The sequence below is a fragment of the Agelaius tricolor genome, unplaced genomic scaffold (assembly GCF_023055355.1).
Source record: "Agelaius tricolor isolate 1412-34295 unplaced genomic scaffold, bAgeTri1.0.p SCAF_9, whole genome shotgun sequence".
NCBI lineage: Eukaryota > Metazoa > Chordata > Aves > Passeriformes > Icteridae > Agelaius > Agelaius tricolor.
In genome coordinates, this window is record NW_027269269.1 from 44,624,956 (window position 1) to 44,642,116 (window position 17,161).

Consider the following 17,161-nt stretch of genomic DNA (forward strand, 5'->3'; position numbering starts at 1 on the left):
GAAGGGTCTGGAGCACAAACCTGATGGAGTGGCTGAGGGCGTTTAACCTGGAGAAAAGGAGGCTCAGGGGGGACCTTACCACTCTCTACAACTGCCTGAAAGGAGGGTGTGGAATGATGGGTCAACCTCCACTCCCAGGGAAAGTGACAGAATGAGAGGAAATGGCCTCAAGCTGTGCCAGGATAGCTTCAGGTTGGACATCAGGAAGAATTTTGTCACTGAAAGGGTGGTTAAGCACTGGAATGGGCTGCCCAGGGAAGTGGTGGAGTCATCATCCCTGGAAGTGTTCAAGAAACAACAGGATGTGGCACTTAGTGCTATGTTTTAGTTGAGATGGTGGTCTTCAATCAAAGGTTGAACACAGTGATCTTGAAGGTCTTCTCCAACCTTAATGATTCTATGATTAACCAGAAAATAATATTTCACTCATACACAGTTTATGTAATATTAGCTGCTGAATTGGATGGAAAAGAAAGCTGGCAATATCTGTCTAGCAAAGTGCACAGATCACTAACAAAGCATCAAACCAACAACTGGAACTAGTGGAGTACTTTCTGACCTCTTCCAGAACTCCCAGGGAATGGATCCACTGTTTTGTGAAGCATGTCTAAGCTATGTAAAATCTCAGAATGCAAACATCACCGAGCTTGCACAGACCTATGGGTTCCAGGGTACCCAGCTGTGCTGAGCTGTACGTACAGGCACTGCTCTTTACCTGTTCCAGCTTGGGAAGGGAGCAGTGTAGCAGCTTCCATAGGTCCCTGCACCTGGTTAGTAAATTCTGGCTCTTGGGAAGGCTTATTGGGTTGTATGCAAGGCCATGCAATGAAGCTGGACTGCCTCCTGCTGTGAGCTGGTGACAAGGAGCCAGGATGACACTGACACTGCACTGTGGCTCTGGTTTGAAGGTTACTCCAGGCACGCTGCATCCCTGCACTGGTACACGTGCAGTTCCCTTCAGAAAGGCTGCAATGAATTACTTCACTGAAGCCCACTGACATTCTCATATAAAAAAGCAATACACAGGGGCTACAAATAACAATATGATTAATAGCACTGTCTGTGTTTCAAGAAGCAGGACATTAGCTGCCAGCTACTACGACAGAAATGTAGACTTTCTTCAATTTAGGATTCAGCCTTTAAGATTCAATCACATTAAAAAGTTTAAAAATTAAAATGTATAAGGTTTCAAAGGGATTCATTAGCACAGCTGTAATGTCAGCAAAGGTTCTCCTTTTCTAATAAAACACATGAGTGCAGGGAGATTCACTCAATTCCTGATGTGGAATTGCTACGTTCTGGACTAGTCTGCAGCAGAAGCAGAGTTCATACAGTTTCCAGCACACTACATCCTGTTTGGAGATTCCAAATGCCATCCAAATGCACATTTATCAGAGAATCACAGAGTCTTGTAGGTTGGAAAAGACCTCTGAGGTCTTCGAGCCCAACCTGTGACCAAACACCACCAGACCATGGAAATGAGTGCCACATCCAGTCTTTCCTTAAACACTTCAGAGACAGTGACTTCAACACCTCCCTGGGCAGCCCATTCCAGTGTTTAACCAACCTTTTATGTGATAAAATTCCTTCTGATGTCCAACCTGAACCCCCTCCCAACACAGCTTGAGGATAAGTCCCCACCTTAGGAGCTACAAGCTCCTTTCAGACAGTTGCAAAGAATAATAAGGTGTCAAGTGTATTTTTAAAATATAATAAATATGTAATTGTATTTTTTAATTTGCATTCTCTCCTTACTCCAGAGGAGGTTCACCACCCCAATCTCCTGTGTTTCTGAGACAGATGTTGTAACTCCTCTTCCCTCACCTGCACTGATTCCCTTCGAGAGGGTTAAAGTCCTTGACTAAGCAGAAGATACTGAATGGTCTTTTCAGCAAAGTACAAACAAGCACGTGCCTAACATTAGGTATGCTTTACAAATCCTATCAGCTTTGCTGAGCACAAATGAATATAAACAAACACTGGTATGCTTTTCTGAAATAAGTGTGACATGAGGACAGCACATGGGATTCTCTGCTGCTAGCCAGAGCTGACCAGCAGCTCTGAGTGTCAACATGACCCGTCCAGGTAACCAAACCCAACATGCAATACCATCAAGACCCAGGCTCCCTGGCTACTTAAGGGGTCACTGAAGGTCTCTGTGATCGCTTTCCTAAGAAAAAAAGGAAATACTGTAATTTGCCCAGGTTTTAGATTTTGCTCTAAGTCATGATAAAGTGCCTTTTGATCAATTTTTCATGGTATGATTCACTGTATAAAAACAGGACCCTGCATTTTTAGCTAAACAAACTTCCATTAATTTATTGATGCTATTGGTATGATATCTATCACTTTTGCTTCTCAGTCTTTTCATGGTTTCAACATGATATTAAACTGCCCTTTCATCCTGGCATTAATAAGAAACCACTAGAAGGGATATTTTCCTATTTCCTTTTCCATTCTGATTTTTCTGTCACCCCAAGGATAACATGAGTGGATAGAACCTCTGCTCTATTCAAAATTCTAATTTATGCTGAATTTCATGCAGCAACCCCAAAATAAGCAATGTAAATTGTATCTGAGAGACCACTGTCAGCAGGGAGCAAACAGGAATGTGCTCTGGGAATCGTAGCATCTCTCACACACTATCCCTCTGCTGCTCCAAACTGTCTAACAAGGAATCTGGGTTCCACCCAAAGAGCAGCAGAACAGCAAACAAAACCCTTTTATCACATGTCCTCTAGGACTGTAAAATTGCTGCAACCTACATCTCTATTCAGTGTCTCCCTCCAAGCAATGGGAATAAAAAATATCCCAGAATATGCAGAATATTAAGAAACAGTATTTTCATCACTAGCTGTTTCATCCTTTAGCCATCAATAGGGAGAGATAAAGGAAAACAAAGAAAAAAGTAACAGCAAAGGCAGAAGGAAAATAAAAAGGTGGGAAGGGGAAGAGAGGGAAGGAGGAAAACAGGTAGGTAATCCTGGATTGCACCAAAAGCTGGAATGTTGCCTCTACCCAGGAAAAGCAATATACAGAAGCTGCCTAACAGCATGAGGCAGAAGGAAGCCCACGACAAGTCTGCTCTCATGCTGCTGCCAAACTTGGCAGAGAGCTGCATCAAGTGCAAGGTCAGGCCCAGAGGTGGAACAGAAAAGCAGATGTGGTCATGGGTGATCAGCCTAAGCTACATGTGTCCCCCAATGCACCCACAATGAACTGAGGGCAGAGACATCAAGCCAGCTCCAGAGGAAGGGATTTCTGTGTTTTCTCCCCACAGCCTTCTGTACACACTGAAAAACCAATTTTTCCTGTTACCATGGTACTGTTTCATCACTGGTGTCTGAGCACAGTTGTAGATATACAACAGGAAGACACCAAATCCTAGACAGGAAGGTGAAAAAGGGACAAAAATTCAGCAGCTCATCACTGCAGAGACACAGGATCTCAGGAGAGGATTTTAACAGCTACCACTCCCACTTGTCAGAGATAACCTCACCTGAACTCACACAGGTTGGTCCTGGGCCTGTCACTAAGTGCAGATGATACACAGATGTCACACTGTGGATTTACACAGGCGTGTGACACTGTTTTCTGGAGTGACCAGACTGACCTTCCACTCTCTGACCTTCCACTCCAACTGTCCATTATTTGGCTGACATTAAAGGGGTGAGGAGAGGCAATGGCACTGTGACAGCCACTCACTCATTCAGTCTGGTTTATTTGGTGATGATAACTATGGCTCCAAATATAAAGACCAATTAAACTCTGACCTTTGGTAGGAGATCAAGGGAATGCTTGACAGATGTGTTCTATTGTACACCTCCACAGATCACCTACACACTATCAACCCAAGCTTTTTAATATTTCCATCACAGATGCACAGATCTGTACACACAAGAGGCACTGTGAGGTCTTAAGGTAAGTTGTGAAAAACTCAGCTTGCTCTCCTGGGGCATCTAGGTTTGAAGCACTACAGCTGGCTCCAGGCATGTCAACAAAAGTCCCTGAAAGGCCCATTCCACTCTGCTTTTCTCCTCTAGCTGGAATGGCTGCTTTTCTGACCTTTACAGTGAGCTGAATCATGGAAGCCACCACTGAAAGCAAACCCTGAAAATAGGGAAGAAACCGATCTTGCTCAGCACACTGCTCAAGGGAACTTAAGAGAAGCAGAGCCAAGCACACACACCACAGAGAGGGTAGGTCCTGTTAGTGGCAGCACCAGGTCAGCCCTGATTAGGATGACTGTGAAACTGCACCTCTAACTGGACAAGTGTTATCGGGCACACAAAAAAATCTCCTAAACTGACACGTTCAACACAGTGCTTCTTGACAGCCTCACAGGTCAGAAGAGTGGGATGAGGACTGCAAAAATCACAGGATCTGATGTCTTCTGGGTGTCTGCTGTTAAAAGACTCTGTCTCAAGTGTTCATTTTGCTGCAAGTTTTTTGTTTTATCCCTTAAAAACAAGGGTTCTGCCTTTCTATAGCCCCGCACTCTCTGCAGTCATTTACGCCTGTGTAACGTGTGAGCAGTGTGGGTGTAAACATTACTATTCTGGTTTGGTAGCATTTGCCACCCACTTTGCCTAGGTGTGAATGACTGCACAAGGTGCAAGGCAATGGTGACAGCACTGCAGGGACTGTTTTACATAGCTCTTACACCCATAGTAATACAGTGCATGGGAATGAAGAGACAGCAAGAGAGCAGGAGGAAAGATACATCAGGTATCTGCCGAAAAAGCAGCCCGACAAGAGGCCTCACCAAGCACAAGCAGCTCCACTGATTCTTCATTCTTGCCCTCCACATCATCTGGTGTGATAATAAGGCAGTAATAGAGGCCACTGTCTCCCCACATCAACTTCCCTATTTGCAGGTCTGCATCTGGAAGGCAAAAAAGAAAAGTCAGGTTTTCCCTCCAACACTTGCAGGAAGAATGCACTGGATCCATCTCTGTGTCCCAAATCCATTTCATTTCCTTTCTAAGAAGAAGATTTAACCTCATCCAGAATTTATCACAGTATTCAGGAAAAAAACAACAGGTCAGGACTTCTGGCTGTAGGTAAATCAGATAATGCTGCAGAGATAGCTCACCCTGCAAGAGCACAAGGGGTCACTAATGTCTCTCTGTCCTTCCTGTCACCTAGGGCATGGATCCCAACACTATTCCTGTCATGAAAGAAGGGCTTAGACACAGTGTCTCCTCACAGCACCTCAGTCATTTGTGAAGAGGCTACACAGAGACAAAGGAAAACACTCCCTCTTGTGAGGCTGATCACATGCTCTTCACACCAAAGAGTCTCCACTTCTGGCTAGGTGGTCTCCCCGGTCAATCAGACACTTTGTACTTTTGAGGGACAAGGTCTCTCACACAGCCTTCCAGACAAAAATGTTTAAGGACCCTGCCATCCCTTATCTCCACCCAACCTGACTTCACCCCACAGAAATCTCTTCCTTTCACTCTGCCCAAAGCTGTGTCAGTTTAGGTTCATGACAGGGTAAGTCTGTGGCTGAGCAAACATGAGGTCTGGGATAAGCTTGGTATTTCAGAACTAAGAAAACAGCAGTGGCATTTGCAAGGAAGAAAAACCTATCCTGCAGAGACTGAATTTGTATCTCTTGCTGCCACCCCTTTGCTAAGGAAAACCTATATACACAGCAATATGCAGAAGTCAGGAATAAAAAGCTTCCACTTCATGGAAAGGAAAAAAGAATACTGTATCTGAAGACCTAGAGTTAATTGAAGGGAAGTGCCAAAGGAAATTACCTTTGGGTCTAGGATTGGTTGGCTGAATCCTAAATGTCTGACATACAGACATCCCTTCCCACAGCCTTTTCTGAGGGATTCAAGTGAACAATTACTGCCAGACTCCAGTGTCCCAAATTGCTGAGGGTCCATTGCAGCCCCCACCAAGCATCCCTGGGGTAGGAGAGTTACCATGGACAATGCTGACGTCTCTTTCCTTGTAGAAGTCTCCTATGGTGATGGCAGATCCCTGCTTGGAGGCCACGACACGGACTGTCCTCCTGCTGTCCACACAGTCCAGGTAGGGATCCCAGTCCAGGTTCCTCTTGCTCATTGTTTGCAAACCAGAAGTCACCATTCCCAGAGCTTCTCCCATCCTGTCCTGGCAGTAGGATTTGTACCTCCACTGTACCACAGCTGGTTGGGTGGAAGAAGTAGAGAAATGGCAGCGAAGCAGAGCAGGCTGGAATAACATGGCCACCTTCTTCTTCTCAGGCACGGTGACCTGCAACCCTTCCACCTCAGCTAGAAGACAAAAACATGAGTATCATATGCCTTGGCACTGCTTGAAGAGGGAGCTACTGCATTTTGTCACAGCATTACTCTCCTCACATACATAAAATTGTCCATCTGTTTCAGGTGCTAGGGAGCAACACTCCTCAATGTATGTAAGCACGGATGTTGGCAGCAGAAATAAGTTTGCTTTTTCATAGCTTACAGTCACAAGGAAAAACACAGCATGATAGGGCTGAAGGCTCAAACGTACCATCCTTATGCTATAGAAGCCCTAACACAATGGTGTGATGATTCACAGCTTCTGGGGCAGGTTCAGACATAAGGAAGAGGTATTTTAGGGATGGCCATGCTCCATTTGTACAGCAGGTCAGCCAAGGGGTCAGATTCATGGCAATCCCACTGCAGAATAAGTCACCTCCCTCCCCATTTCAGTGGCACCACACCTCCTCTTTACAAGTCAGGCAACACACAGTGCCTGGACCATTCTGCACTGGTGCCCAGTTAGTGCTGCCTGCTCTGCCAAACTCCAGAGATGCACAAAGGAGCGGATCCAAATCACACAGCTCTTCCCAGGGCTGGCAAGTAGCACTGAGACAAACTGCTCCACGTGGGAGGTGTGGAGAAAAAGGGGCCAAACCCTCAAGTTTTTCACATTCTCAGGGAGGAGAGGAATCTCAACATGTAATGTTTATCTAGCAGCTGACAGGGGAGCTGCAGCCTGGACCTGATGCATCAAGGCCCCAGAGAAGATGCAGGGGACTGCTATTACACCCTTGTGTAGCTGAGGGACAGTCAGTGAGCAATGTCAGCCTTCTAGAGAGTGAGGCCCTCCATCCACCCACAGGGATTTGGCCAAAACTCCCCCAGATGCCCTTTGTTGCTTCCCTCCTTGTGCTGCAGGCAGCAATGTCTGAGAGCACTCACACAACACCAGAAAAAGGGAATCAGGCTCAGTATGGAAAATGTTGGTGTTACCACACCCCTCACCCAGAGCAGGAGGGAAACAGGGAATACACAGGGAAACAGGGAAAAAGAGGAAATACAAGGAAACGTTCAAGACAACAAAGCAGAAGAGAAAGTCTACACAACATCTGCAGAAGGGAGTGGTGGACTTGGGGAAGCTTAGTGAGGAATGAAAAGACTGAGGACAAAGAAAGACTTCCTGATATCAATAAGCAGTAGAAGAGAAGTGAAAATACAAGAAAGAAGAAAAAAGAGTAAAGATAAAGTATCAGAGCAAATATAAGAAGCAGGATGATGAGCAAGATGACAATCAGGAAGCTCTCATTCAGTTGGAAGAAGCTGGAGAAGGTGTCTCAGCCCAGGTCAAAGTAAGTACGAAGGGCTGCAGTCAGGTTGCAGGAGATTCAGAAATGATGTAGAGAAGAGAGGAAATGGAGTCAGCAAAAAATAACCCACCCACTCCAGAAAGCAGAGATGAAAAGGAGATGGAAATTGGCAAAAGAAAGTGAAATGACAGGAGATATCTTTAGAATGGGGAGGGGGGGGGGAAGGCACAGACTAAAGCACTGGAGCTTGAAGCAGACAGAGAGCAATAAATGCATCAACTGTATAACAGCAGGCATGAAGAGACAAGGTCAAGCTGGAGACAGCTGCAGACCTGAGAAGCCAGAGCGAGCAGAGATTGCATGATCAGGATTCAGAACCAAAGGAAAGTGAAGAGGCTGATAAAACAGTGAATATTAAATTCAACAAGTTATCACTGTCTGCAGTGATACACTGTCTGCAGTGAACTGTAGAGCACAATGAAGTCTATAAATCCCAGCTGGAAATGGAAAACACAGCATGGACAGAACCTAGGGGAAAGCTAATTTCAGAGAGGCACGGTGGTCACTGCTACTAACAGAGTTACTAATCTAAACAGGATTTCACCTTGAGGACTACTATGTGAAGGCTTGAGGAACACAAGGGTGCTCTGGCACTTGCACAGAAATGCTGTGTTATGCATATAATGAATGCAGGACACCATGCACATTGTGCCTGGGCATGGTGTGGAAGCTGCACAGGAGGTTTTCAGTTTTGCCAGAAGTGCCTGGACCCAAATCCAAACACTGAAGTGTGGCTCCTCTCCAGAGTACCACCAAGCACAGCTGAGGTCTCCCACAGGACAGGCAGGGAATGAGGGAGCTCCTGCACTTTCCTGAGACACAGGCAGAGAGATTATTCAGGAAGTGGCAGGTGGGACATTCCTGCCAGGCTTCCTTTACCCAGGGACCATGTGGCACTAAGGGAACGCCACCACTTGCTTCTCAAGGTGAACCAAATGTGATGTCTAACCTCCCCTCTCCAGAGAGTCACACTTTCTGGGTTGCATCTGAGTGCAAGAAACATGAAGAACACCTTGAAAACCCAATGGGTCCATGTCAGACCAGTGTCTGGCAACTCCATGACCCCTCAGAGTGTGAGGCCAAGGCCAGCATGTGGCATGAGCTGATCAAGTGACTCATCACGTTACCTCAGCTTCAGGGATAAAACAGTGACACACTGAATATTTAAATCTTTCCCTTGTGAACCGAGGGTACGCTGCTTAGAAAACACAGTGCTCTCAGCTAACCATGCACCACAGCCCTCCTTCCCTGTTAATGAGATTAATGAGTTTGGCAAGCCAGGGACTGCTTTAATAAATGATTAGCTGAGCTTTAGCAAATTCTCATCTGACTAACTTTCCCCACCCTACCCCCATGTGAATGTCTATATGAAGAAAAGAAATGCAACTTTTGGGAAAATACAGGAATTCTTTTTCTACCAAACAGCATTTTGGAGATGTGCAGAAAATTATCTGGCACGTTCTATATCCTTTCCCAAGCTCTTTATTAACTTCTTAAGTATTATTTTCGGATTCCTTCCAGGAATAGCATTTAAGAGCAACAGAGTGCTTCAGATTGGGAGACTGGAGCAGAGGAAACTTTAGATCTATTTAAGTCAAATTATATATAATTATATATGGCTGAATTGGGAAATTATACACCTGTTACTTCCTCTGCCAAAAAAGAATTACTGGAATTGATTCATGCAGTATGTCACTGCTGTAAGAGTGTCCACCAAAAAGGCCAGCAGGATGTTCGACTGCCTGAAGACAAGATGGTGGCTTTACACTGATCAGTTATGTCCAGGCATAGGAATTATAGGACTTCCTCCCCTCCAAGAAGAAACTGCTGACCTGAAAATGTAGTGTAGCCAAGACAAGAAAAGCCTCAGATGTATCAGAGGGCAGAACTCTGGGTTGTTAATAGAGCAGAGAAAAAGAAGAGTGAGATATGTGAAAAATTATGAGAAGCTTAGTGACAGCATCATGGTAGCTCTTTGTCTAGTTTAATATAAATAGGACTAAAAAGAAACTGAATTGTGTTGTGCTATGTTTTGACTGATGCAGACAGAGTAAAATTAGCCTTTACTTCAAACTCATGACGGAAACGCAATTCCTGCACTCTAGAGAAGGAACCTGTTCATTGTGAATTTCACAATGTTTCAAGTTCAACAAGAATAAAATCTAGCTCCTGGGAATCTCCTGACTACATGACTATTCTGCTTTCCTCCCTCCTTGCTCTCCTAAACCCAAAGAAAAAGGTCTGAAAATATTAATCAATTGCATCTTATAAAGACAGTTATCCTTTCTCTTAGAAAATAAAAAGAATCCATGATTTTTTGTGTCTGTACAAATATATATATACACACACAGACTCCCGGAGAAAGAGCTTAAAAATAATCACACTTCCGAAATATAATTGTATGGGGTTTGTCTCTTTCAATTGGCAATGTGCATTTGTCTCCTTGCTCTGATTCCTTTCCTGAACTATCCTCAGATTATGCATTCAAACTATGCAATCAACACTACACACAAGCTACCACTAATACATTTCACTGGTGATTAAAGAAAATTCCAGGAAGCGATTACAGAGGGGATATTTGTAAGGGCGGGTTTGAGCCTGGTGTGCCTGATCTTCCTAAGCCCCTTCCCTGAGCAAGAGAGAAGGCAATTGAGAGGTGATAACTGAGGCTTTTGCTTTGCCACTGACCTCCAGAGAAGCCTATGCCTCCCTGAGATGAAATGAAGATTTAACTTCACTACACAGCCTCTAGGAATAGAATCACAGAATGGTTTGGGTTGGAGGAGACCTTAAATATCATGTAGTTAGAATAAAATTGATCTGAGGCACCAAACCCTGGAAGTAATGGCAAGGCCAAATCCTGTAGCTCAATGGAACATGTCTCAGGCTGCATCCCTCTGGAGCACACAAGACTCAAGTCCAAGTGAAGGAAGGCAGCACACATTGTTCTTCAGGTCAGATGAGTCTCCCTATCTGTTCATGCATCTCATCTCTTTCTTTGCAATTACTTGGCTCATGCTACTGCTTGCCTGAGGTAGTACAGTTGATTCTACGAAACTACAAAAATTGCATCCCCCATTTTCATGTTCCTTTATTGAGAGGAGTGGCAGTTGTGCACACAGCATAATGGAAATCACTGGGTCCTGAACCAGGCACCTCAGGAAAGCTACTCCTAGACTTACCTCAGGGCTTTGGCAGAAAAGCATCCGTTCCCTGGTAAGAGACAGTGCCCTCAGGGTAGCTTATACCCCTTCCCAAATAAAATTAACTATTGGGCAAAAGTATTGCTGGTTTTGGTACCTTGGATACTATGCATCATTTCAAAGTGCTCTCTCCCCCGCTGCTCAATACTGGCACACCATTTATACTTTCAGATATGGATCAAGCTTGAATCAGGAAGGGCAAGATCTGGGCTTTGAGACCAGAAAGTCAAGAAATTATAAAGAGATGTGTAAACAGATGAATGGAGAGCCAGTGGGATAACTGAGATTATATTGTACAGGTTCTTGCCTACTCATGTTGGACTTAATCGAATCCATGCAATTTATCAGAAAAAGCCATCACCATCAGACTGTGTCCAGTGCTTATGGGAAATTAATTGGATGTCTTGGTCTGGTTCCTATCAGACTTGTGTTCGTCAACTTTTTTTGGAAGCAAGAAACCAATGCCTGAACAAGTCAGCTGCAGCTGAGGTGAAAGCATGGTTCTGTTTTCAACAGCTCCACAGCAAAACCAAGAATTTCAGCTCTCCATCTACTTAACCTGGAAAGGGGAAAACCCAAAGCAGCTGCAGAAGAGCGTGGCCTTGAGCAGCCAGCACTCATAGCACAGAGCCTCAATACAAAAACACTCCATGTAGGACAGCCCAGGCTGTGCAAAATGACAGCAGTAGGCATTGCTCTTCCCCATTCTCTGTGGTGCTCTCCCCAGGCACCCCCTGCCCCTCACTTCATTCTCTTCATCAGCTTCCCTGTGCTTGTTACACTCCCTTACCACAGCCCCTTTCACACATTCACAGAAGTCACTCTGCGTGCTCTCAGGTGAATTATCTCAGCTCTGGACACCAGATCAAACCCACCCTGTCTTACTGCTGTCTGAAACCCGTTACAGTTGTCAGATGCCTCCTGATCTAGACTTGGTTCAGCATCCCAGAAACCATTCCCAGAAATATCACTCATCAGAAGACCGAGAGCAAAGCAAAGCAATGTGAAGAATCCCTCCAAGCCTGTTAACACCAAGGCATAATACCTGTCCTTGGGATGGCATTGGGATTTCCACTGCTGCCAGTCTCACTCACGGTGACCTCACAGGAACACAAAGTAAGAAAAACATGAGATTTCTTCCCAGTTATGCTACACTTGCTATGCTCTGTGAAGCCAGGCAAGGGAAGTCAGATGAACACTTTAAATCAAGACCAGTAAGACTGCAACCCTGCCTTCCCAAGAAGTGTGATCAGCTGGTCACAGAAACAGCAAAGACACAGCTGTGCTCCAGCATGCCCCCTCTGCCTGCCCCCCTGAACTGTGGCTGGGAAAGAACAGGTACAGCAACAGTATACAGGGACTGAGTGCTAAACTACTGGTGGAAAAGCACTTATCAGAGAGAAAAGATCTCATTTTAACATGGACAGTCTTCTAATTGTGATTTTTCCAAGCTTGGTCCAAGTTGTGAGGCAGGAAAAATTTGATCTGCTTGTTCTGTACTAAAACTGAAGTTCAGTAGCCAGCAAGGCACTATGTTCTCGTTTCAAATGCATTAGAAATTACAGCATTAATAAGAAAATGGTAAACACAAGGGGAGGATTCATTCCAGAATCAAGCTGCACTTGGTAATTTACAAGAACAGGCTTTACACAGGGACTGAGGATACTTGGCAAATTGTGTCTTCTTTTTATAGAATGAGAGCACAGCTCCACACATATTTTAACCCGTGTGACCTCACAGGAAGGAATAAAGAACGACCTGCTCTTCATCCATTTGCTGTTGTTATTAAAACACTTGCTTCAGGCACGTGGGAGAGCAGGACAGGAGGGGGAGAAGCCAAACCAAATCCATTGTGCCTCACACAGGATTTTTTGAAATTGCCCTAAGAACTCACAATGCGCAAAACCAAACAAAAGATAAATGCAAGAGCCAAAAATTAAAGACAAACAAAGGACAGAGAGGAATTACTGCTGGGAGGAAAGGGACTGAAAGTGCTGATTAGAATTTTCTCAGCCCACCTCGAGGAGGGAGGAGGGGAGGGAAGGGAACGAGAGCTGGTCCCTTTTGTCTCCCTGCTTCTTCCCCATCCTGCACTCTGTCCCCTGGCCCCTCCACCTCCCAACCCCCACTCCTCTTCCCCAGAGTGGAGTGTACCACTCTGGCTGGATTAGGGCTCCTTACCTTGATGCAGACCTTTCATTCCTTTGCACAGCCACTGGGGAGAGGAAAATCTCGAATCCATGTTTGCTAGCTAGCCCCCTCCTCCTTTTCTGTGCACACACACACACAACACACACCTTGGCTTATTTGCTTTCTGATTTATGGCTGGGCAGCAGCGGCAGGAGGCTGGAGGGGAGCAGGGGAGCACGGAGTGCCTCCATCCCTCAGCACACAGCTATGGATAACCTGTTGCCTGCCGGAAGCCTGTGCCTGCCAGCTCTCCACAGCACCAGCTGCACGCAGCCCTGTCTCGAAACCACAGAGGGCTGGAGGAAACTGGAAGGTCTTCCCACTGCAGCGGTACCTCTCTCTCTCCCTCTCTCTGCATTGACCCTGCGTGCTCCAAACACTGCTCGCTGCCAGGAATCGTGAACTGCCCTCAGTAGAAGGAGAAAAGTGTCAACAGCCCGGTCTTTTAGCTTGATAAAAAAGTCCTGATTAGCCTGACATGTCCAGATAAAGAAGCTCTTTAGAAAGAGGGAGGAATGTAATGTCATGCTCAGCTACACCCCGCACTCCTTTGCGGGTCCTTGGATGCTATTTATCAGCACACCACTGGGGCTAGTAGGAAAGGGGGGGCGGCTGTGGGTGCGCTGGCACTCCGGACCAACTCACTGAAGCGGGATACATTTGGAAGCAGCCAAATGGCAGGGAAGGAGGAAGGGAGAGAAGGGAGGGAGAATGAGCTGGAAGCTGCTGAAGCCCCAGATGAGGCCGTGAAACCCTGGAAGGGAGCAGTAGGCAGGCACCGGTGTTGAGGATGACTCAGAGTGAAAATGCAAGGAAAGGGGTGGGTGGGTGGTGGGAGAGAGGTGTTATGACTAAAAGCCGAATTTACTGCTTGTGAATCCTAAATCTGAATAGGAAGAGGGAAGAGGCTGAGGTCTTTTTTGCGGGATACATAGGTGACACTGGGAAATATATGCCACTTAACCCAAGTGTGTCTGTTTTTCTTCTTTCAGCCTGCCTGGCTAAGTCATCCTACTGCAGCTTTTCCTATAGCCTGCTGCTCCTGCCTGTGCCTGGCTGCTGCACAGGCTCACCGGAGGCAGATCTTGCTCCTGACCTGACACGGCTTTCTCTTTCTCTCCGGCTGCCCCGCCGCTCTCACCCTGCTCTAATCCCTTCCCTCTTCTCGCTGCCCAGCTCTCGGACCCATCCCCTTGTCAGCTTGTCCCCCCTGCCCTCTTCCCATCCCTGAGCCCTCTCTGCTCGCCTCTCCGGCTCCCTCCCCCTGCCCTAGGGGGGCACTTGCCCGACCTTTTGGGGAGGCGAGCGGTGGGCGGCGGGCTGGGCTGGGGGACAACCCCGTCCTGCGCTCACAAAGGCCTGGCCGCGACTGCACCGTCACGGAGAAGGCCCCCCTGGAATTCTGCCCCTCTGGAAGCCGGGGCAGAGGCAGGGCAGCCCCCTCCTCTCACACCTCTGTTGGACGGCATGTGCGGTCAGGACACCGGGTGAAGGAGAAGTTCCTGCAATTGTTCCCGGCACGGCACGGGGGGAGCCGGGGATTCGTCGCCCGCCATCCGTCTCGCACCGCGGCCAAGGACACTCCGACACCCCCGGGCCGGCCGCCCCTTCCCTGGGACGGGCGCGCTCTCTCCGCACCGCGGAGGGAAGGGAAGCGCCGGGGGCCGCCCGGAGCTGCCCCGAGCCCCGGGAGGCACCGGCTGCCCCCCGCTCCCAGCCCTCTCCGCCAAGTCCCCGCAAACTGCACCGCGGGACGCCCCCGAGCAGCTCCCGGCCCCACGCCGGCTCCCTGCGGAGCATCTCCCCAAAACCTCCCTCAGTTTTCTCCCTCAGGAAAGCCGCGGAGCCCGGCGGGCAGAGCACGGCATGGGGACGTCGGGGCCACCGGGCCACCCGTGCCTCTGCTCGCGGCCCTACCTGCGATCCACAGGAGGACGATCCATCCCAGGACGTGCCCATCCATCTTCCCAGTGGTGCAGGCGGCGGCGGGAGAGGCGTGGGGGCGGCCCCGCTCGGGCAGGGCCTCCCCGCAGAGCCGGCCGGGCTGGCGGGGCGGGCGCGCCGTGCGGCTCCGCTCGGCTCCGCTCCTCCCCCGGGCCGGCTCCCCGAGGCCGCCCCCGCCGCTGTCCGGAGAGGGGAGGGGGACGCGGCTTCCCGAAACTGCTTCGCTTCCCGCCCTCCCTTCTTCCCTCCCTCCCTCCCTCCGGCAAAGGCGCGTTTCGGTTGCCTGATGCCGCTCCTCAGCCTACGGGCACGTCCCTCTGCAAGTCCTGCGGCCCCCCGGCATCCCCGCTGATCAGCGGGGCTCTTACAACTTCTCCAGTGAGCGCTCGAAAATGTCCCCCCCGCCGATCATCTGTCCTCCCCAAATTAGCCAAGTGTATACCTTGGGAAATGAGCGTAGACGGTTCCTGTTCTAAATTTCCCTGGGGTTTCCACTTCCAGCATGGGCACGGGAGCTAATTATTGTAATTTTAGATAAAGGAGTATCATTTTAGATGAGCAGGTGTCCTGTCTGTTAACAATGGGCAGCCGAGTTGCGGGGGGTTAAGTTTTCAAGTTTTCCTGCTAACATGATACTGAAAGGTGATGAGAATTTTTTTGTTTGTTTGTTTTTGCTTTGTTGTGGGTTTCTTTTGTGAGAAAGGGGTCACTACAGCTTTAAATGACATTTTAGAATATGGATGTTGCTAAGAAATTAAACGGTCCTGGCCGCAGCAAACCCACGTGGATACACATTAACTGTACTTAAAACTTTTAAAGTTTCTGTGAAAACTTAATAAGTCAGTGGAATTATTCATGGGCCTAAATAGCGGGCTAAAATAGCATCATGCTTTCTTTTGTGGCTCAGCACCGGCGAGAAGCACAGAGTGCAAAATGGCACTCCCTATTCACAGCATCCAGCACGGCTTCCCTTTGAGTGCTGTTCATCCTCCGGCACTTTTCTTACGGGGTTTGGCTGGTGTTTGTAACCGCAGCTGGGATGCTGCAGGCATCAGTGATCCACATGAGAGATGGGACTAGTCTCCAACTTCGTCTCATCTGGAATCTGCCAAAAAACCAGAAACTATTCAGATTTTTCTGAAGCAAAGTGCTTTGGTGTGCCCTGCTGCTAAAGGCAGGGTGCTCAGGGACGCCTGCGCCTGCAGTAAATCTGCACAAGCTGTTTACATTCTAGCAGGTGTTCTCCGGTTGCTTGCAGATTTCTCGTCATTTTGCCTTTCAGACTGAACTTCTCTACAGGCAAGACAAGCTTTTCTTTAAAAGTGCAAATAAAAAAAAAGATCAATAATTTCTGAAGGAAAAACCAAACCAGCATGTTTGCTGTGATAAAAAATGTGTTGAAACATCTTTGGTTGTTTTCAGACAGGTGTAGTCCCTCTGTTAGTACAGTTAAAATGGAATTAAACAAGGAGACAATCCTTAGGCAGTTGATCTGGTTTTAAGTGTTTTATTTGGAGCTATTCAATGTTATTTAAAAAATATTTTTCACATGGAAGTTTATTTTTATTCAGCATTGCTTTTAAAAAAATACACACCCACCCCAATCAGTGTCCTGATGTTCCTCAGACCTGATACATTATGAATTTAACTGTTTTGCAGTACTAGCTAAAAGTTACTATTAGGAAGTCCCTGTTACACTAAATAATGTATATATGTGCAGCAGTGCTGTTCTCCTTCAGCACACTGATCTGACACCCCACTGCCTTCCTGCATACTTGCAGGTGGAAGTAGAAACTCTCAATAGGGGCACAAATTCAGCCTCCAGCAACATGTGGTTGCAGAAAATTCAGATGGAACTTTGCATCTGCACAGGGCCTGCCTCACCACTGTTACCTATCTGTAGGATATAATCCATGAAAGTTTGAACGGGTTGAAGTAAGACTCCTAAAAGGTAAACACAAAGCTATTTTTCTCTCCTTCCCCTAACCATTTTTCCTGATAAACCTCAAAATTTTAAGTGAAATCCCGGTTCCTTGCCTTTTTGTAACTTAGTTGGCCAGGATTCTGATCCAGAGTTTCCTGAGACAATGCTGATGTTGATATTATCTCATGTGTTTAACACTGGGAGCAGTACAATCCCTAATGCGTCACTATTGTTAGCTACCACTGGGGTTTTTTGGTAGTTGGTTTTTTTTTAATGTACTCCAGCTTT

At 47.1% G+C, this 17,161-nt stretch overlaps 1 protein-coding gene across 4 annotated transcripts in view; it reads right to left on the reverse strand.

Annotated features, from left to right (window-relative positions):
* ILDR2 (immunoglobulin like domain containing receptor 2) overlaps positions 1-15,190 on the reverse strand; it is a 40,743-nt gene extending 25,553 nt beyond the window's left edge. The window contains exons 1-3 of one of the 4 annotated variants that reach the window (XM_071433755.1): positions 14,923-15,117; positions 5,940-6,272; positions 4,766-4,885 (exon numbers count right to left, since the gene is read on the reverse strand). In XM_071433755.1, the coding sequence (XP_071289856.1) occupies positions 4,766-4,885; positions 5,940-6,272; positions 14,923-14,968 (499 nt within the window). In that variant the 5' untranslated portion in view covers positions 14,969-15,117. Of the gene's footprint in view, positions 1-4,765; positions 4,886-5,939; positions 6,273-12,996; positions 13,271-14,922 lie in introns of those variants that run through there. The other 3 variants (XM_071433754.1, XM_071433753.1, XM_071433756.1) reach the window with 3 other exon arrangements.
* Positions 15,191-17,161: the final 1,971 nt, after the last annotated feature.